We start from the raw sequence: 21,634 nt of genomic DNA, 5'->3' as shown, positions 1-21,634 counted from the left end.
AGAATATAAGTAATATACGTATTTTATACCCTTTCATAAAATAAATCAGTTGTTTTAATAACCGATAATCTATTACTAAAAATATCCCTAAAAAAATTCGTAATATATAAAATATCACAAAATCTTTTAATATCCGTTCCGTGTTTTGCAGATTCTCGAAGCATCTATAAATATCCCTCTCTTTCTGACGAACTTGGCTTTTTATATTTATCGTGAAGAAGAGTTCTTAAATTTCTCGAGTTCTTCTTGCTCTGTTAACGTTCCTTGGAGCCGAAGTAACAGAGTAAAACCCTAGAGACTAAGTAAGGTGGAGAAGAAGCAGCAGCGGAGGTTCTGTATACACACTCTGATGGCGGAGCCCGAAAGGTAATATGCTCTCTCACTCACTTTTACTTGATTGGATTCTGTTCCCAATTCAGTTCGTTCGATTATTAACATATGGGGGTTTATGTTGGCTTTTGATTTTGAATTTACGGTTGATTGATGTTAGAATGACCAAATCTTTATGGTTTTTGTTAACCTAACACCAGGATGGAAGGATTGCCGTCGTCTGGTCTGGTATTCTTCATCATGAAGGAGTAAAATTATAGGGATTTCTTCTGCATAAATGGGAAATCCCGCTTTTGTTTGACCTGTATTGTGTTACAGGTTCTAATAATTCTGTTCCTCTCTGCCATTCCATTGCACTAGTGATTTGTGTTAAGCTTGAACTAGTTCTAGTGAGCCTCATCTATCCCAGCATGTCTAGGAGGTGGCTTGAAAAAAAAAAATAGAAAATCCTTATTTTTTTCTCCTGCATTTACAGGTTCAAGTAGTTCTGTTCATATCTGTCATTCTATAGCAATAAGTCTATTTTGATAAGCTTAAACTAGTTCTATTCATCTTCCTTCATCCTTCAGATGATAGTGTATAGGGTAAGATTGAACTCATTCTCATTCTCTATTTTACTAATTGTTATTTTGCACTTTTAGTTTTTTTTTTTTCCTCTTTTCTATGACGCTTCTTGATGATATTCTTTGGAGTGACTAGTGATTTTTTTTTTTTTGGTCTGAAGAGTTTTATTTGTCCATTGCCATTCCACTGTCTTGGTTCTTATGCATTCGACTTCTCTTATTTTATGTTTTACTTCTGCATATAGAACTTGGTGGGATAAAAGGACAAGTTCGTTATAGGTGAGTAAATATTGATTTTCTTAATGTTGCAGGTGAATTGCTATTCTCGTCTTTTTTAAAAAGAAAAATCTACCACTTTATATAATTATTATACTCAAGATAACACTGTCGATTGTGATATGCAATATGAAAATTAATTGTGGTTCAAGTTTCGTCAAATTTCATACCAAGTTAACCGGTCATGAAGCTTGTGAAAAGAATGAAAAATTTTATATACTTGGCTCGAATCAACTCAAATATCTAATTGAAATTGGTCATTTTAACTTGACTCAAACATAAATCAACTCATAATTGAAAATTTCAATTTCTGCTTGAGATCAACTTGTTTGAACCTGACTCAATACCACTCTTAATTTGATTTTATATTGTTAGACAAAATAGAACTCTTGACCTCCGTGCATGAAATTTCTTTTTCAATTATAATAATTAGAGATAATGAAAATAATAACGATAATGCATTAATAAAACCATAGAATGTATGGCCTCCATTTAAGGTGTAGTATTAACTGAGTATAACTATTGTAATTCATTGATGGAACGATGTAATTGATGCAGGTTCAAGAGATTCCCTTCCAATGGAGGTCTAATTTGATCAAGTATGATATTATAATGGCAAAGATATTCGATCATAGGTTATGAGGTCACTTGATTTAAGATAGATGATATTCTTTTTGCATGATGTATGATCATGTAAAAATCTATGTAGAGGCCATGGAAGAAGAACTGATTTTCCATTGTGTTGGTTTAAAATTTAATGCATTAATATGGTGTATGCTTAATTTGGGGTTTCAAGGAATTTGTATAATAGTGTACTTCTGACTTCCTTATATGCTTTAATAATCATCTTAGGCTTCGTTTGGGATGACTTTTTTATTTATTTATAAAACGAAGTTTTAGTACAAAATTAAAAAATTTTATACTAAAACTCCGTTTTAAAAAGCAATAAAAAAGCCGTCCCAAACGAAGCCTTAATCTTCATTTTAGTTGTCCAGTGGTTATTTTTCTGATAAAGTGCAGTTTTCACACCATATTTGAATTGTTTTTTGAAATTCTTATTCTTGAATCATGTTTATTTGTTACTTTTGCAATGTTAAGTTCGATATTATTTCTTGCTTTCTTCTTAAGTTTAGTTTCCTTGCTTAAACATGTATCATTTTATGTACCTGCAGGAAACGAAGGAGGAGGAGGGACGGACCAGATTCCCTGGCAGAAACCCTTAAAAAATGGAGAGAACTCAATAAAGATTTTGATTCATCTGACAGCGAACGGACCCGTAAGGCTCCTGCCAAGGGCTCAAGAAAAGGGTGCATGAGAGGCAAAGGAGGTCCAGAGAACTCTAATTTCAGCTATCGCGGTGTTAGGCAGCGCACTTGGGGCAAGTGGGTTTCTGAGATTAGAGAACCAAATAGAGGAAATAGACTGTGGCTGGGTACCTTCCCCACTGCACTTGAGGCCGCTATTGCTTATGACCAGGCAGCAAGAGCAATGTATGGTGCTGGTGCTCGTGTCAACTTCCCCAGTGATCAAATTGGCTCCCCGGATGAATCAAGAATCACAGCTTCCAAATTATTATATGGCTTGACCGCCACTACAGCTAATTGTTCGAACGTGTCGGTTGATTTGATTGCAGCTAATTGTTCAATTGTGTCGGAGGATTTGATTGAGAGAAGAAGCAAGGAAGCTGCTTCTGATTGCACTCCCGCTGAACCTTCTCATGTTGGATCTTCTGCTATGACTGAGGAAATTGGAGACATGACAAATGCAGAATCGTTCGATTGGCAAGATATCTCCTTGGAAAATTTTGATGTAGATGAGATGCTGAGGATGATGGATGCTGATCCAGGGAACACTGGAATAAGTGCAGAACCAGAAACTGTGGCCGGTTTAACTGAAGAAACAGATACTGATGCAGGTGGGCGTTGTACCAGCAGGACTCCTTCGGCAGCAGATAAGCTTGGAAGTTTGGGTCAAATGGAGAATGAAACAAACGATATTTGTTTCATCTATGAATTAATTAAACAATTGAATTACTGGCCTGCTGGAGACCCAGCATCATTCAGTCTTGGGTTCAACGATGGAGCAGAAATGAATGCTGGTCGGCATTGTAGCAGCCCATGCCATGTGGGGATGCAGGGAACTTCGAGTCATATGGAGAATGAAACAGATGATACTGGTTTCATCTATGACTTCCTCAGACAATCGAGGCAAGAGCCTGATTACTGGCCTGCTGGAGACCAGGAATTATTCAGCATGGGATTCAACGATGGAGGCCGTTTGATGAATTCTGCATCAGATTGTATTAATTAGTTGTGTTCAATTTGTCGATTGTTTCATTTAGTTCATAGTTGATGCATTGTAATCAAGGATATCAAGGCATAGTGGTTCTCTTCTAATTCGGTGGCTTCCCTGCTTTCTCAACATTTGAAAAAAATTCCATAGTTTTCAAATTTATTTTCACTAACATTTGATTTGAATTTTTAATTTATTTTTTTCTTATTAAATTATAGTATTGAAGAATAAATGAGCGGCATTTTAGGCGTGTTAATATTGAACTCAACATAAAAATTCAAGTTGAATATGACATAAAAAAGTCTGAATTTGGGTAAATTTGTGTAAGATTTGGGTTGGGTTGATATCAATGTAGTTATTAGAAAAGGAAAAAAGAAGACTTGAGTTTAAATTTTTTTATAATTTGGATTAACTAGAAAATAATAATTTAATTTGAAATTTTATATTAGATTAGACAAACTTGCTTACTTTAGAATGGGTTTTATTTGGGGTGTTAAAAAGAGTTAATTGTTAGGTTGGGCAGTGGCGAAGGCAGGCATGAATTTTATTTAGGGGTTGTCGTCTTATTTAGAAGGTTAGAATATATTAAAATTTTATTGTTTGTCGTCTTACTACCGGAGCCAAGAGGAGCTGTAAGATCAAAATTAATAATGCAAATAAAATAACCCTCAGAACTTAGAAAACATAAACATCTGTCACGGACAGTCTTTATTAAGGGGCAAGAGACGAGCGAAAGGAAAAATGAAAGTTGTGCTTGAGATCATAAGCGCGAGTCGTGAGAGAGGAGCAAAGGGAAAAAAGAACCATTATGATTTTCATGTGTCCATAAAAAAATGTCGGTGGCTAATCTTAATTAATAAATATCATTAAAAGGAAGAATTATAAAAATTAGAGCAGATTTACTCGCTGGCAAACTTGTTGCTCTTTTAAGTCACTAAAACAATCAGCTTTAAGCCTCTTCTAAGTAAGTTTTTTTATGAGATGTAGTTATTCAAAAAAGAGAAAAAAAAAAAAAACCTTGAGTTTGAATTTTTTTTTAGTTTGAATTTTTTTTTAGATTTTGGATTAACTCGAAAATAATAATTTAATTTGAAATTTTATATTAGATTAGACAAACTTGCTTACTTTAGAATGAGTTTTATTTGGAGTGTTAAAAAAGGTTAATTATTAGTTTGGGCAATGGAAGAGCCATAAATTTTATTTAGGGGAGACTTAAATTAAAATAGTTCTATTTGTCGTCTTATTTAGAATGTTAGAATATATTATAATAACAATATCTGTCGTCTTACTACCGGAGCCAAGAGGAGCTGTAAGATCAAAATTCATAATGCAAATAAAATGACCATCAGAACTTAGAAGTCATAAACATCTACCACGGGTGGTCTTTATTTGGAGGTGAGAGAGGAGCAAAAGGAAAAAAATGAAAGTTGTGCTTGAAGTCATGAGCGCGAGTTATGAGATAGGAGCAAAGGGAAAAAAGAACCATTTATGATTTTCAAGTGTCCATAAAAAAAGTTGGTGGCTTCTTTGAATTAATAAATAACTTTAAAAGGAATTATAAAAATTAGAGTAGGTTTATTTGTTGGGGATCTTGTTGCTCTCTTAAGCCACTAAAAAAATCAATTTTAAGCCCCTTCTAAGTAAGTTTTTTTTTTATCAGATGTAGTTATTCAAAAAGGAAAAAAAAAGCCTTGAGTTTGAATTTTTTTAGATTTTAGATTAACTCAAAAATAATAATTTAATTTGAAATTTAATATTAGATTAGACAAACTTGCTTACTTTAGAATGGGGTTTATTTGGGGTGTTAAAATGGGTTAATTGTTAGGTTGGGCAGTGGCGGAGCCAAAAATTTTATTTAGGGGAGACCTAAATTAAATAGTTCTATTTGTAGTCTTATTTAAAATATTACAATATTTTAAAATAGTATTGTTTGTTGTTTTACAACTTGAGCCAAGAGGAGCTGTAAGATCAAAATTAATAATGCAAATAAAATGACCCTCAGAGCTTAGAAGACATAAACATCTGCCATGTGTAGTCTTTATTTGGGGGCAAGAGAGGAGCGAAAGGAAAAAAAATGAAAGTTGTGCTCGAGGTCATGAGCGCGAGTCGTAAGAGAGGAGCAAAGGGAAAAAAGAACCATTTATGCTTCTCATGTGTCCATAAAAAAATTTGGTGGCTTCTCTGGATTAATAAATAACTTTAAAATGAAGAATGATAAAAATTAGAACAAGTTTACTCGCTGGCGAACTTGTTGCTCTGTTAAGCCACTAAACAATCATCTTTAAGCCCCTTTAGACTTTCAATTTTATCTTTAGCCAAATCCTTTAGAGGAGAACTCTACGTTAAAATCTCTTTTCATCATTCCGTCCACAATGGAAAGTCATTCCTTCTCTATTTCAATATTTTATCCCATTAGTCTTTCTCTCTCTACAACTAAAGCATTGCATGGTCCGAGTAGAAGGTTGATTGAAGACTTCAAATGGAAAAAACCTATAATAAATAAAATGAAAGCTGACAAGGGATTGTATCGAATTGTTGGAGAGAGGAGCCGAATATTGCATGGCCACAACCTTTCCATGGATTGGAAAACAACCTTTCCATGGATTGGAAAAGTTCTATATGTGGGCTTATACCACCCATTGTTCATTAATTTGTTGATAAGTTGTATATCCTCCTTCTAAGTAAGTTTTTTTTTTTTTTTTTTTTGGGGGGGGGGGGGGGGGGGAGGGGAATACGCTTTTTTTTTTTGGGGGGGGGGGGGGGGGGGGGCATGTGCCCCCCTCCAGGTTGCGGTTGGATTCTTAATTAATCCAACTAAAATCTAATCAATTAGATTTGATTAGTAATAAATGGGTCAAAAAGTGGATTCAAACATTGCCGGCAACTTGAATAATTTAATTAAGATTGGATTACCCATTTTGATTTAAAAAAGTTGTTTTTAACATTTTATTAAGTATAGTGTATATATTAGTTGATAAAAAAAATCATAATCAACAAGCAAATGCATTTAAGGAAAAAGATACTAACAGAATAAGCTCAAATTTGATCAATTTATTAAATTGGTAAAAATTTGGACCTATACCTGCATTTTTTATTCAAATTAACGAATTGAATTATTTATTGACACCTCTAAATTTTAGGACTTTTAGATTTGTATTTCGAAATTGGTATAACATATGATATTGAAGGGTCAAATCAATTTCAATATAAATTGAAGAGTAATTAAGCATATTAATATACTTTGGTGTAATTTTTTTATTAAATTGTTATTTTTTATTTTAAGAGTTACCATATTTAAATTGAAATGATTTAGATGGTAAATATCCGGTTTAATAGAGTGGGATATGAATTATGAGTTTTAGTCTGTTTAATAAGTTGATTTGATACTAATTTACTATATTTAAGATTCAAGAAGAATATGAAAATATGAAGTTACGGGTGTTAGAATGTTTCTACGACCGGCGCGTGCCACACTTTATCCATACACGAATACTAAACGTGTTTTAAATTTGGCGTGAAATGAGATTTATGATCAGATATAATAAATATAAAAATACTATTTAAAAAATATATATAGAAATATCTCGAAGCTACTTTCGCTGGCTCTTTCTAAGTCACTTAGAGAGTTAGAGGTTATATATTCCTCTAGCCATTTTATTTCGCCTTATATCTCCCGACTTTCGTGGGCGAATCCCTAGAGGACAAAAATATAGGTGTTAGGTAAGCAGAAGCAGAAGGGGTTTATCTTCTATACGCGGCAATGGCGGAGCCCGAAAGGTATTTTCGGAGATTTCCCAATTGTTTTCTTTTCTCTTGATTGGACTCCATTTTCGTATAGGGTTCTTGTTTTGCTTCTGGTTTCGAATTTAAGGTTGCTTGATGATATGCGTGAGACAATCTGCAAGCGTTTTACATGAACTAGCAGTAAGGTGGAAGGAATACCGATGTTTGGTATGGAATTCTTGGTCATAATTAAGTGAACATAATGATAGGGATTCTTATGCAACTTTTTGTCTGCGCACACTTTTCTATTGATATGAAGTTTGTGGATTGTTCTCTGCTACTGAAGGAATTCTTTAACGATGTGTAGATTTGAATTTCTGTGTGTGTGTGTGCGCGTGTTTGTATCGCAGATGACCATCTAGATTTGAATTTCTGTGTGTGTCGTAGTCTGTCCACCGGGTCTGGAAGCATGCTATAGAAATCGAGTAGGATATGGCGAGTTGATAAATTGAAATAGCTCTAATGAATATCAACTTGTTCTCTATGATAATTATGCATAAAAAATATGATATTATAGCTGCCGGATTCAATAATAATTACTAATTTAGTCACGAAATTGTAAATGAAAATTAATTTTTTTAGTAATTTATCTAAGTAATAGACCTTCATTTAATAAATTAAATAATTTATAATATTAATCAACTTCCCATGATAGCTAAAGCATAACTCTAGACACTCTGCTTTCAATGATGCATGATCAAAATGTGAAAACTATTAAAGAATAATTGGTTTCAGATTGCTAGGAATAAATTTAGTATGTGGTGCCTATTGGCTAAGACAAAAATGGCAATATATAATGCATAAATGTGATCAACGAAAGATGCATGAGTAATGATAGATATTATATCATAATAATTATAAATATTATACCAATAGGTCCAACTAATGAGATGAAATTATCAATATTGGAACAATTCAATGATGCTTACTATGCAATAAAGTTCATGAAAAATTATGTGCAAATAACAATCAATGCATTCAAATTCCAAAACATACACTTTCATGTATGTGATACTTATACGGATGGTCATTTTCTTATAAACTTTGTGTGTGTCTCTCTCTCTCTTTCTCTTTTAAATAAAAGGATGATTTTCACCTTCCTAGTGAAATGAATGACTCCCAAAAGAATCATAATTCTATAGACCTAAGGGATACATTTACCCTTAGCTAGTAAAGGTGGCTGATGTTGGCTACTAATAGCCCAATGCATTAGACATTACCAAATCAAATCCACATCGAAACATATTATTTCACACCTAAATTAAGATATCTCATGTCTTACATAAATTCAACACATTGAACATTATACATAAATAAACTGGATGAATACAAACTTTCTAAATTGCATAATTCCAGTTAATTAAGTAGTGAAACATGTTTGTGATCTTACCACATATTAACAATAAGTTATATGCAATATTTATAACTAATGCTCAATGCCTCGATAAAATTCCCACATTCACATTAATTTAGCAACTTTTTTCATCCTTGCCTAATGGTTACTAGGTTTTCCTTGTGATTTTTAATATATTTAAAAATTCTAATATATTAAAATTATATCTTATACTTAATTCTATGGTTCAAATATATTGACATATTCTGAGGCCTCAAAGTTATATCCTCCAAAAAATTATCATAGATAAATTTATTTTTGTATATTTCTTAACTAAATAACCAATCAATCAAGATCAGCATCCAAAACAAATAAATATCCAATCAACTTAATACTAAGAGTTTATATATATATATAGCCAATTTCTTATATCTACAGCATTACAAATTTACAATAATATGAATATTGAGTAGATGTCAATTTTTACACACAAAAAGGTCCTAGGAAGACTTAGCTTAACAAATTAGAAGTTAGGCTCTAATACCACTTATCATAGCCCACTTTCGGGCGTGGAAAGATTTACCTGTATTATAGGATGAGTTAAAAAATTTTAGATGAATATACAGCAACAACAACAACAAAATCAAGCCTATATTAAAATTTATCCACAATGATAATTATCCATAAAAAATAAAGGGATTTTTACATACATAACACTCAAAATATTTCAAATTACCTATATAACACCTAAACTATTAGATTTACATACATACCACTTAAAACCCTCTTTTACATCTTTTCTAACACTCCGTTAATAAAGCATTATTTTTCGTCTCCCCCGTTTGTTGGTGTGCGACAGTGGCGGGAGTCTCCGCTTGTTCGTGCGCAAACAGTGATCCGTTCATCTTCGCTACTGTCGTCTCTAGTTCTGTTCTCACAAGTTTCAAACATTGTGATTTCATGTGTTTCATTTATCGCTACTTCCGTCGCTACTTCTATTCTCGCAAGTTTCATCTGTTGCGTATTCCTTTCGCCTTCTCTGGTAAGATGCTGACCTCTTTTCAAACTGATGCCGACCTCATTGCAAACTATTTTCACTATCTAATTTTGGCTTACTGACGTATTTTTTACGTACACAGATCAAATGGAATCGAGTAATTTTTACTTCATAGTTCTTAAATTTGGTGGATTTTGGAGTGAGGTGCGGGGTCAGAGTCGATTGAAGTATGTGGGTGGAAGTCAAAAAACGTTAAAGCTTTTGAGAGATAAAATCACTTTGTTGTTGCTAAAAGAACGAGATGAAGCACTTTGTCATTGGCTAAGGGGTCAAGCTTTCGACTTACACTATCATGTCAATGGAACATTACCTAAGCAGTACATGTTGGTTTCAATCGATACATATTTAGTTAATATGCTTAGTAGTACTTATGAAAGGAATAGAATTGAGATTGTCGTTGTCATGAAATATCACCAGGAAGATATGTCTCAACCACCAAATAGTCAAACTGAAATAGAGAAGCAACAATTAACTGAAATGCGTCAAAGTGATATTATAGTTGATGTTCTGTGCAACAATTTTTGTATACCCTTAACAGATGATGCAAATACTCTTTGTGTTGGTTCTCAATTTCAGGATTCTCAAAGTTTTAAATAAGCAGTTAGTTCTAATGCAATTTTATAGAATTTTGCTATCAGGATAAAGGCTAGGGACAAATCTAGAGTAATTGCTACTTGTGCATACAGAAGTTGTCCATGGAGAGTACGTGCCTCATTGTGTCCTGATGGCCACACATTCGAAGTTAGAAAAATATATCCAACTCATTCATGCCCTGGGGTTAATAGAGCCGGTAACAAGCAAGCTACTATTAGTTGGGTAGTAAATGAAATCAAGGACATTGTGAAGAAAAATCCTGATATCACACCGAAGGACATTAGCAACAACTTGGAGACCACTTACGGATTATCATTGCCTTATATGAAAATTTGTCGTTCTAGAGAGTTAGCAAGAGATATAATGTTCGGGTCTGTGGATGAGAACTATATGTGCGTGCCTACTCTTAGGTTAGAGTTACTAAACAGGAATTCAGGCTCTCATATTACATACATGTGTGACAACAAAAGCAATGCATTTAAGCGAATCTTTGTTAGCTTCAAAGTTTGTATTGAAGGATTCATTTTTGGATGTAGATATTTGATAGGGGTTGACGCTTGTCACCTAAAGTCTAAGTACCTTGGTGTACTACTATCTGCCAATTGTTTGGATGCTAATAATGGTCTCTACACAATAGCTTATAATGCTGTTGCTGAAGCTGAATCTAAGAAATTGTGGGGTGGTTCATGAGGAACTTGTTAGAAAGCTTAGGTTGTGAAGTGTCACATTTGGCGTTCATTTCTGACATGGAGAAGGGCCTTGGTGAAGCCATCAAGCTTATTTTTCCAAATGCCGAGCACAGAGTGTGTATGAGACACCTGTGGAAGAATATCAAAAAACTTTTTCGTTGTGAAGATGGTCACATTCTACGAAATTTAGTTTGGACTGCCGCAAACACTTACAAGCTTAATGATTTGCATATGAAAATAGAGGAGATGTACAAAATAAACCCCCAAATTTACAATTACTTGTAAAAATCCATTGAATGTGGAAGGTGAACGAGTACCTTCATCATCCATTAGTCGTGAAAAAATGAGTATACGTCGTCCTAGTACGGGGTCGTTCGAATAGATCAATGCCTGTTAATTTTTTGTTAGGATGCTAGCAGATTTATGATACTACTGCCATATTATGCATGCTAGCAGATTTTTTGTTGGGATACTAGAAGATTTTTTGTTGGGATGCTAGCAGATTTTTGTTGGGATGCCAAATTATGAAGTCTAGCAGATTTTTTATTGTATTTCCATATTATGAATGTTAGCTAATATTTATAGTAATGCCATATATTATGAATGCTAGCATATTTTTATTACAGAACTTTTTAGATTGTATGTGATGACTTCAATGAAGTTACAGCATTCCGGGTTACGCCATTCCTCTGTTATCTAAAAAATTCTGGAGTCCTTCCAGGTATTCACAAAACATAAGCAATCACATTAAAGCAATCAATATTACATTAAAGCAATTACATAACTTCTCAATTCTAACGAGACTTGAGCCATTCACAAAACATCAAGCTATAACAGCCATTTACTATTAATGAACTACAACCAAGGTTACAGTAATTGCCTGAAAGTTACATTTACTCACTGATCTAATTACAGTTACATTTGTTCACGTTGATTGCTACAATGAAATTTAGGATAAGAACTATCACCAATATAATTTTTATTTGTACAAGCTCGGCTCTAACGGAGACAACATGAGTAATGCTTGTTTCGGCAACATTTGATCTTCTTCCTTCATTCATATCATGCGCCGACTCTTCAAGTTCATCACACTACCGAAAAAAATGACAATCATCTTCTGATCTATTCCGGGAGCATCTGTAGAGTTTTCGTCCATTACTACGTGATTTGTGTGACGTATATATTGTACATTGCAAATTGCAATGGCAATATATTTGATTACTTGGGTTTCTGAATGTCGTTGCCGAGGAACTCGTACTCATTGAAAAATGGATTTATGATTTGAGATGCAATAACAGTACACCTTCAAAATGAAGAAAGAAAAGGAGCTCATTTGTTAATAAAAAAATAACATAACATTACAGAATTTCTCTTAGCTGAATTAATATAAACGGTTCAAATTTAACACCAAGCTACATACAATCTCAAATTAATAATGCAGCAGTTATCTCATAGACTTCTAAACCAACTTGAGGCGCAGGTATTCCAAAATATAATGGCTGCACATTGATCTAGAGTAGGTATCAAGGAAACAAATTTAAAAATCACAACAAACAACATTCGATTGACTCAAACATTAAATTTATGCACAATTACTAGAGCATATTGCCCTTGTTGATATTTGACCGAACAACTTACTTGCATCAAAAGCACATAACTAAGTCAGAGCTTGCTAAACGAAAAACAAAACGTGAAAATGACAACGAAGATAAAACGAGACAGCAAGATAGGACGAAGATAAATCCCGAGCGGACGAAAAATCGAACCCAAGTCAAAGCTACCTAAACCCTAAACAACCTTTCTAACAAAGAAATGGAGCAGACAACCGAAGAGAAGATGCTCCTGACCAAAGGTAGGTCTCGAGCAACCGACCTCATTTTGAGCGACAACGTGATGGAGAAAATGAAAAACCAAACCTTTCCTACCAAAGGTAGGTCTCGAGCAGCCGAGCGAAGAGAAGATGCGAGGTGATTGCGGAGATGACTATTTTGGGGGTGTGGCTTTAACGGGATATAACGGAGTGTTAGAAAAGATATAAAAGAGAGTTTTAAGTTGTATGTATGTAAATCTAATAGTTTAGGTGTTAGATAGGCAATTTGAAATGTTTTGAGTTTTATGTATGTAAAAATCTCAAAAATAAAAATGCAAGAACAGTTACATCCAATAACATCTAGTAATTTAACCACAAAAGCGTGAATACAATAACTATTTTCAGTAATAAATTGTCATTAAATTCATTAAAAGATTTGCAATATTTCACCTTCACATGATACCTAAAGCTTAAGTCTTGAGACCGTTTTCAATAATGTACATGCAATACTAAAAAGAAAATTATAAAAATTTATAGGTGTGAGTTTGCTAGAAATAAATTTAGAAGGTGAAATCTATCTTTTGAGGTATAAACGACAAGTTATAAGACATAAATATAATCAACCAAAGAGGCATGAATAATGATAGGTATAGTGTCATAACAATCATAAATATTATACCAATGTGGTATAGCTTACAAGATTAAAAAAATGGTATATCACGTGATATATTAATTTATGAGAAAAAGGTAGGTTTAGGGTTATTATCTTCCTTAAGCGAAAGATGAGAATGAAGAAGTAACATCTATGAGCTCTCTTCCCTTAACTATTCTCCTGATTCGCCAAACCATTGATACTTTCATAGCCATTCTTGCTTATTCTAACAGTCTTGATATTAGTAAGCTATCAACCTCCTCCTCCTTTTTCTTCCTCCTCACAACTCCAGCCATCTCAGTCCACCAGTTACAGAAGGTGGGGCTGGTAGCCACCAACTGTAGCCAAAGGAAAAAAATGAGAGGCAGGAAGAAGAAAAGGAAAGAGCAGCTAAGGCAACAAATCTGTCTTTATTGAACCCCTCGTAGCTTTGTTGGGGACCTCCATGCTGCTCTCTTCCTTGGTCTCCAATTCTCCAACTCATACACTCGTTCTCTTCCTGTTTTGCTCTCGCTGTGGCACACTCAGACTTGGAGGATCAAGTTTGAGAAGCTGTCTTTATTGAACAAGGTTACGAACCTGTGAGATTCGGTTTGCCAGAAGGAAAAAAATTTGTTTGATGTAATGTGTTTGAAATTTTAGCAGCGCGCCACACTTGTTTTACTAAATGTTTGTTTAAAATAAGAATAGGAAATCCCTCTTTTAACTTTTTGTTAGTTAAGTGCTGTTATTTGTTTTCTAATTCACATGAATCTCTATAGTTATAAACGATTCCGAAACATTTCTCATTATTTGAACCAGGAAACAAAGAACGAGAAGAAGGCGGGTAGGACCAGAGTCCTTGGCAGAAACTCTTGAAAAATGGAAAGAGCTCAACAAGAAGCTTGATTCATGTGATGTCAAGCGGATCCGCAAGGCTCCTGCCAAGGGTTCAAGAAAAGGATGCATGAGAGGGAAAGGAGGTCCAGAGAACTCCAAATGCAGCTATCGTGGTGTTAGGCAACGTACTTGGGGCAAATGGGTTGCTGAGATTAGAGAACCAAATAGAGGAAATAGACTTTGGCTGGGTACTTTCGCCACAGCCCTTAAGGCAGCTTATGCTTATGATCTGGCAGCAAGAGCAATGTATGGTCCTGGTGCTCGTCTCAACTTTTCCGTAGATCAAATTCCCTCCCCTTCAGAATCATATAGTTCAACTATCACAACTAGAGAGGAAACCAGAGAGGAGGCAAATACGGAGCTGAATGACTGGTTAAATCTTACAGAAGATCTCTCGTGTGAAAATTTTGATGTAGATGAAATGCTGAGGATGATGGATGCTGAACCAGGGAACACTGGAATAACTACAGAACCAGATACCGAAGATATAACGCATTGCTGCAGCCCATGTCATATGACGAGCCCTTCTACATTGTCATTCCAGTTGCAGAATCCGGACGCCAAATTGCTGGGAGCATTGGATCATATGGAGAATGAAACTAGTGACACTGATTTCAGCTATGACTTCATTAGACCAATGAGGCAAGAGCTTGATTACTGGCCTCCTGGAAACCCGGAATTATTCGACCTTGGGTTCACTGATGGAGGTGGCCTTTTCTGAACTCTCAATCATATCGTATTAATTATAGCTGTGTTTGATTTGTTCATTTTTTTGGGTGAGGATACGCCTATTGCTGCATTGGCCGCATGGCAGCAAAGGTTATGAAGGCAAAGTTGGTTCTCTTGTTTTTTTTTTTCTTTCCGGGAGGATGGTAAACTCTGCTTTCTCAATGTACCTATATCAGGGATAATTATGCTGCACAAGTGTGCTCTAATAATGTATATGACCTGCGCAGAAGCGCTAATAAAAGGTTTCACCAGTTTTTGTTTTTTTTTTCTCCTTACGTAGCAATTGATACCAAATATTTGCAGAAACTTTCCATTTAGTTATACATGCGTACATGTGTGATTTCTTCTGTTGATGTGGTGTCGTGGTATCGATGATCTTTCTCGCATGGCATTAAAATCTTCTTTGCAAAGCAGGCATCAAAAAGAACTTTTTTTCCTATATAAGCGTAAGGGAAAATTTCTACTTTGCAGTTTTTTTTTTCCTCTCCTGCTTTCATTTGTACCAGGTCAATAAATTATTAATAATAATGCCTAAGTGATTGCTTCCTTCCAACAAAAGCTGACTTACATAGGATCTTGATCTCTATGATTGTTCTTAGAAAAATTTATGTTTTTGAAACCTATGTTTTTTACTTTACGCGTATAATCTGATAAGTAAATAGAATGAAGGGATTAACTTTTTTAAGTAGAATGAGTAGGGGAAAAATTTATTATTGGTGGAAAAGAAAAGTATTTACATCAATAGTTGATATGAATTGTTATGCAAACACAGTGGAAAATTAAATTATAAATCACGCAACCAAAAGAAAAAAATATAGTGATTTGTGTTGTTCGGCAAAGATGTCTATGTCCACGGGAAGGGGAAAATGATTTCAATACATTGGAGAAAAGAAGGATTACAATTTGGTTCTCTTTAACTCTCATGAATCTACAATAACTCTTGCCCCTCAATTTATAGATTTGAGGTAAAAAAAATAAAGAACAAACTTCCTAATCCAACTCTAAATAAAATTTCTAATAAAATCACTTAATTAGGGAAATAATTAGATCATTAATTAATATCCATCAAAGCCTTACTAATCACGATTGATTTGGATTTGGAAAGATTTTCAAATCAACAATTTTCACCTCATCTTTCATTTTAAAAAGTGTAAGATGATAAATTAGGCTCAAATATTAGAATGATTGTACTCAGATTGCTACATATGAATTGTAATAGCCCTATTTTAATCTAGTAAATTAATTTTTTTCAGGACTTATCCAAATCACACTCTCTCATCCCCATAACATAGATATTGTAATGATTTAATTACATCACTTTTTTCGTAACTTCTTGTTATTGGTGTTCACGTGTGGTAAAAGTAAGAATTTTGAGGCCGTTGAGTGTTCATTTTACAAATCGATTTCATTAAATTTTTTTAAATAAAATGAGCTATTTTATGGATATTTTTCTATAATTTTATAAGCGCCTAAAATATTTATATAAATTTTACATTAAAAATTGAATAAATCATATATTTATATTTATATTATATTATTATTTTATTTTAAATATCATACATCATTTACTTATTTCTTAAATCTCATTTCTCTTTATTCAAATCAGCTAAAATATAGCATTTAGGGAATATTAGAGAGAAAATATAGTAGAGAAAAGAAAACTTAGGAGGTGGAGGCCATATAGCAATTTTTACCACTTGGTCCTATTAGAAATTTATTTGTCTCACAATAAAGAACTATTATTGTATTTCTTGTTTCAATAATTTGATGTTCTTGAATTTTTTTTAATCAAATTTGTATTTTGTTACGGAAAAATGAGAATAATTTTGTATTGATAATATTTTCACCACATAATTTTTTATATGTTAAAGAGATTGAGATAAAAAAATATTTTGAGTATTTATTTGAGATTTTTGGCCCATTCAAAAAATTATTTTGACATCTAAAATAGTATTTTAGTTCAATTAAAGCTTCATAATATTGTTATATAAGATTTCAGATAATTTGGTTAATTTCTAAAAATGTGAATTTTTGCTCAATAGTTTTTTGTTGTCTACCATTAGAACATTTTAACACTTTTTAAATTAATCTTGATTATTCTTATTTACTACAATGCATTAAAAATGAGTATGAATTTGTGGCTGAGTAATAGTTGGTCGTTATTACCATTATAATATAGTAATAATAATGTGTGTGAGAGAAAAATAAGTAAAGATTGATTATTCACTAATGTTTGCAAGAGATTGATTGAAATGTATAAGATGGTGGGCTGACGAGTTTTCTTTTAAATATATGATTTGATTTTATCCTCTACTGATTCATGTGATATACTGATTGAGAGTTACAATGAGATTATTACTGTGCTAAGAAACAAAGAGCAATGCTCTATTTACTAAGCAAATGATTTACTAATACATATATGATACTAGAAAAATATGGCTTAAATCATGACTTCTTACTTATTTAGTGTGACAACTAAAATATGTATTACAGATTCATTGTTATTGTAAGGCTTTACTGATACTATGTTGATTTACTGTTAATGCATTATTTTACTACTCATCAACTAGACTATTACTGCTATCGATATAAATATCAATACTATTTAATACTACAGATTCACTGTATTGATACTAAGTATGTGACATACTAAGAACATAATATACTTATTTGATACTGATATAGAATACCTAAATAGTTTTTTTTATACCTAAATAGTATGTGTACACTCTTATATAATTTTACTATATTGATATAATTTTGACAATCTTTATCGATGCTTTAATTTTTATCATTTTATATGATTGCTTTATTGATTGATATTTATTAATATGATGACTTCTTTATCAATTCAACACCTATATTAGTTTACCGGTTTCCCCATTGTATTATTTTGCTAGCTTTCATGCCATACAATTTTACTGCTTTGTAGACTTTGTCACTATTACATGTGAGTTTTACTATTTTTATACTGATTTAATGATCATATGAATGCTACTTCCATAATTTAATTGTTGACATGCATATTGACATTTAATATGCTTTGAGTTCAGTTGTAAGTTTTGGTGACCCGATGAACTTTTTAGCTCATTATATGTGACATAAATGTTTTCATGTCATGGTAGAGGATTAGGAGTATGAGAATGACCAGGAATCTTCAGGTTTATTATTAGCTTATTTCTATTTGCAGTAGCTATTCTTTTGTACTCAGGGTAAGATAGATATATTATGATTATATAGATCCTAAACAATGTGTATAATTTTTTAGAAAGAAATATAGATTTATATATTGATATTTTGATTGATAGTTTTATTTTTATTGATATTTTTATTAATAAAAAATTAGGTAGTTCTAGTTTTGTAAATTAAAAGATAAAATAATCTATATTTTTTAAACTAGATTGTGGGCATGACAATTAGTGCCAGAGCATAGCTTTTGAAAGAATTGATTTGTTACCAAAGTTATAAGAATTGATTAAAAAGTTGGATAGATTAAGGTGCATTATTTTACACACATAATTTATTGCATGTGTGAATTATTCAGATCATATATAATCTTACTAAAGTGAACAACTATAATGGATCTTCTAAAGCAAGATGTACCAAATGAGCAACATAGTGTAGCTCTAATGTCATCAAATAGTGTTACACACTTGGCCATTATTATGGCATCAATAATGTGGGATGCACATAGTAGGTCAAATGGAAGTAAAGAAGATGAGGGAGACAAATACAAACAAATATTCTATAAGTTGAAGCGTATATTGTTCAAAAGAGCTTGTTGACCTCATTTTTGTATAAGGTCACTAGGGCCTACTTGGGTTTCTTACTGATGACCTAATGATTAGATGATGTCTACTTCTCATCCATATAGGTCCTAGTAAAAAACAAATCCAAGTTTAATCAAATCTAGTTCCACCATTCAATTTAATTTCCAGACCAACTTTCAACCAACATTCACTTTTTTTCTTTAATATTAGTTGAACCTTGCGCGGATTTTTAGAGAGAGAATGTCTGGATTTATAGAGAGAGAAAGTTCACCATCTGGTTCGAATTTGGTTTTGCGCGGGCTTTTCGCGGTCGATGGAGTAGGCGTCGGATGACCGCCAGCGTTTCTTTGCCGGTGTCATGAATGCTCTGCGACCCTCCGGTCCTCTACATACCAATGGTAGAGTATCGAATGGCATTGTGATCAGAGAAGGGGAAAGACCTCCGAGCTGTCAAGGTCTAGTTGAAGGCATGGGGAAGAATTTTATGGTGGTGGATATGGCTGGTAAGAAGAAGATGGATCTGAAGAGAAATCTAGGTTTGGCCATTCTTGAATCTTCGGCTTCAGATGATTTAATTTTATGTGTGAATAAGTTTTCTGGGGTTCTTAATGAGCATAAGGGTCGCAATATTGCAAATGACCTGAATTCTGTGGAGGGTCAGAAGGTTGTTGATAATATGGATCACGATAAGGATCCTGTGAAGGATTTGATGAGTATTGGAGTCTCGAAGACCAATCTGAATGATAACTCCAGACAGGAGGGTAATGGTGGGGTTGTTGAAGCATGGTCGAAGCCGAAGCATATCAAGATAGCGTTTAACAGGGACCCAGTTGAATTTTCTGAGGATGGTATTGCAGTCAGGCTCAATTCAGACATGGAGGAAAAGAATTCACAAGTCTTGAAGAATTCGGTAGTAATTAAAGTTTTGGGAAACAATGTGCCTTTCTCTATTTGCAGCGTAGAACTGAGAAGGAAATGGAGCAAATACGGTGGATTTCACTTGACGTCAATTGGTATGAACTGGATTTTGTGTTCTTTTAAGTCAGATGAGGTGGTGGAAGAAATTCTGAATAGCGGGCCTTGGTACGTGAGTAGATACATTGTCAGCATGGACAGATGGTCCCCTGCTTTTGATTCGAATTCATTTAAGGGAATTTCTGCTCCCGTTTGGATCAGATTCCTGTGCTTGCTATTGTACTGCTGGGATGAGGATAATATAGAAAGAATTGCTTCTTGCTTTGGGTCACCAATGTACATAGATGGCAATACTTTTCGCTGGGGTAAACGAGAGTTTGCTTGTGTCTGTGTAAGGATCGATCTGGAGAAAAAGTTACCGAATGGTGTTTGGGTAGATGGCTCAGCTGGGAGATTCTTCCAACAGGTGGAGTATGAGAAAATTGATTTTCTTTGCAATCAATGTGGTAGAGTGGGTCATGACAGTAAGGCTTGTCCGGAAAATGTAACTCTTGGTATTCAAGACCAAACGATGAGGAAGATGGATGCAGTAACTGAGGAAAGTAAGACAGCTGTGCCTAACAGTAAGTCTTATGTGATCAGTTCTAAATATGGCCCGTGGATTCATGTTCATTTCAAGAGCATACGATTTACCAGAGATAAAGTCACTGGTAGAGGAGTGATTGGCAATGGGATTAACACTGATAGCAGGGGAAATAATAACCAAAAGGTTACTATGCAGGAGGAAATTCAGCAGATGGAAGTGGCAGATGTTGCTGTAGAAAAGTCTGTCCTGGCTCCAAAAAAATGCTTAGAAATTGAGGAAGCTGCTGGTGTAAAGGTACCAGAAATTCACTTAACCAATAGGTTTGCTGCTTTGATTGATAATAATAAAGGAGGCATTCAAAATCATGAAGGAATTGAAAAATCATTGGACAGGGGTATGGACATATAGTTGATTCAGACATCAGTCACATTGGTTTGGGTTCTCATAGTGGTGCTGCCAATATTAAGTTAGCCAAAGAATTGAGATCATTGGGGCTAGTTGAACCTTATTATAAAAAGAAGAAGAGGGATGGAAGGTTGAATTCCATTAATGGGGAGAGATCCCTGCACTTGTTTAAATGTCGTCCATCTTATTTTGGAATTGTAGGGGGGCTAGGAAAAAAGAAGCCTCCTTATATTTAAAGGAAATTGTTAGAGACAAGGATGTGTTCTTTATTGGGCTTATGGAGACCAAGTTGTCTAGCTTTGATAGAAGGGAGGTTGATTGTCTTATTGAGAACGATTGGGAGTATTTTCATTACCCTGCTGTTGGTACTGCAGGAGGTATTTTGGTGTTATGGAACAAGAAGCTGGTGTCGTTTGATGTTAAGGAGACTTCTTCTCAAGTTATTGTTGGTGATCTCTTGGTTCCCAACTTGGGAACTTGGAAAGTTGCCGCTGTAGATGGAAGTAGATGCTGTAAGGAGAGGGGAAGTCTTTGGAGTCAACTTGAGAAATGTATGGAGGATTCAATTCCTTCCATTATTGGCGGGGATTTTAATTGTATCCTGAACAAAGAGGAGAATAGAGGAGGTAAGAGGTTCTTGTTTTCAAAAGGACACAGGGAGATGAAATGCTTTATGATTAATTCAGATTTTCATGATATTGGAAGTATTGGACCAAGGTTTACTTGGTGCAACAACAAAGAGGGAACCTCTCGGATTTGGGAGAGGTTGGAAAGATGTTTGTTGAACTCGGTTGCTATTCAGAAGCTTCCATTAGCCACTATCAGGCATCTTGCAAGTGTGGCCTCTGACCATAGTCCAATTGTTTTTAAGTTGGATGAAAGAGTGCGGTTCAAGTCAAAGGCCATCAAGTTTGAGGATACTTGGAAAACTTACCCAGCAGTTAAGAGTGTTGTATATCACTCTTGGAAGA

At 34.0% G+C, this 21,634-nt stretch overlaps 2 protein-coding genes across 4 annotated transcripts; both read left to right on the top strand.

Annotated features, from left to right (window-relative positions):
• Positions 1-215: 215 nt before the first annotated feature.
• LOC110113537 (dehydration-responsive element-binding protein 2A) lies at positions 216-3,565 on the top strand. Of its 2 annotated transcripts, XM_028695867.1 has the most exons (3): positions 228-366; positions 531-648; positions 2,342-3,565. In XM_028695867.1, exon 3 carries the CDS (start codon positions 2,481-2,483, stop codon positions 3,477-3,479), a length of 999 nt encoding a protein of 332 aa, XP_028551700.1. In that variant the 5' UTR covers positions 228-366; positions 531-648; positions 2,342-2,480; the 3' UTR covers positions 3,480-3,565. The 2 variants fall into 2 exon arrangements, with proteins under 2 accessions (XP_020701829.1, XP_028551700.1); XM_020846170.2 differs by lacking the exon at positions 531-648 and having other exon boundaries at positions 216-366.
• Positions 3,566-7,081: 3,516 nt separating this feature from the next.
• LOC110113533 (dehydration-responsive element-binding protein 2A-like) lies at positions 7,082-15,255 on the top strand. 2 transcript variants are annotated; one of them, XM_020846166.2, is made up of 2 exons: positions 7,082-7,238; positions 14,181-15,255. In XM_020846166.2, the coding sequence occupies exons 1-2, from the start codon at positions 7,222-7,224 to the stop codon at positions 14,977-14,979; spliced, it is 816 nt and encodes a 271-aa protein (XP_020701825.1). In that variant the 5' UTR covers positions 7,082-7,221; the 3' UTR covers positions 14,980-15,255. The 2 variants fall into 2 exon arrangements, with proteins under 2 accessions (XP_020701825.1, XP_028551699.1); XM_028695866.1 differs by lacking the exon at positions 7,082-7,238 and adding an exon at positions 7,267-7,412.
• Positions 15,256-21,634: the final 6,379 nt, after the last annotated feature.

The sequence above is a fragment of the Dendrobium catenatum genome, unplaced genomic scaffold (assembly GCF_001605985.2).
Source record: "Dendrobium catenatum unplaced genomic scaffold, ASM160598v2 fragScaff_scaffold_699, whole genome shotgun sequence".
NCBI classification, from domain to species: Eukaryota; Viridiplantae; Streptophyta; class Magnoliopsida; order Asparagales; family Orchidaceae; genus Dendrobium; species Dendrobium catenatum.
Note: the sequence above shows the minus strand (reverse complement) of the source record. Positions and strands in the feature narration are given on the sequence as shown.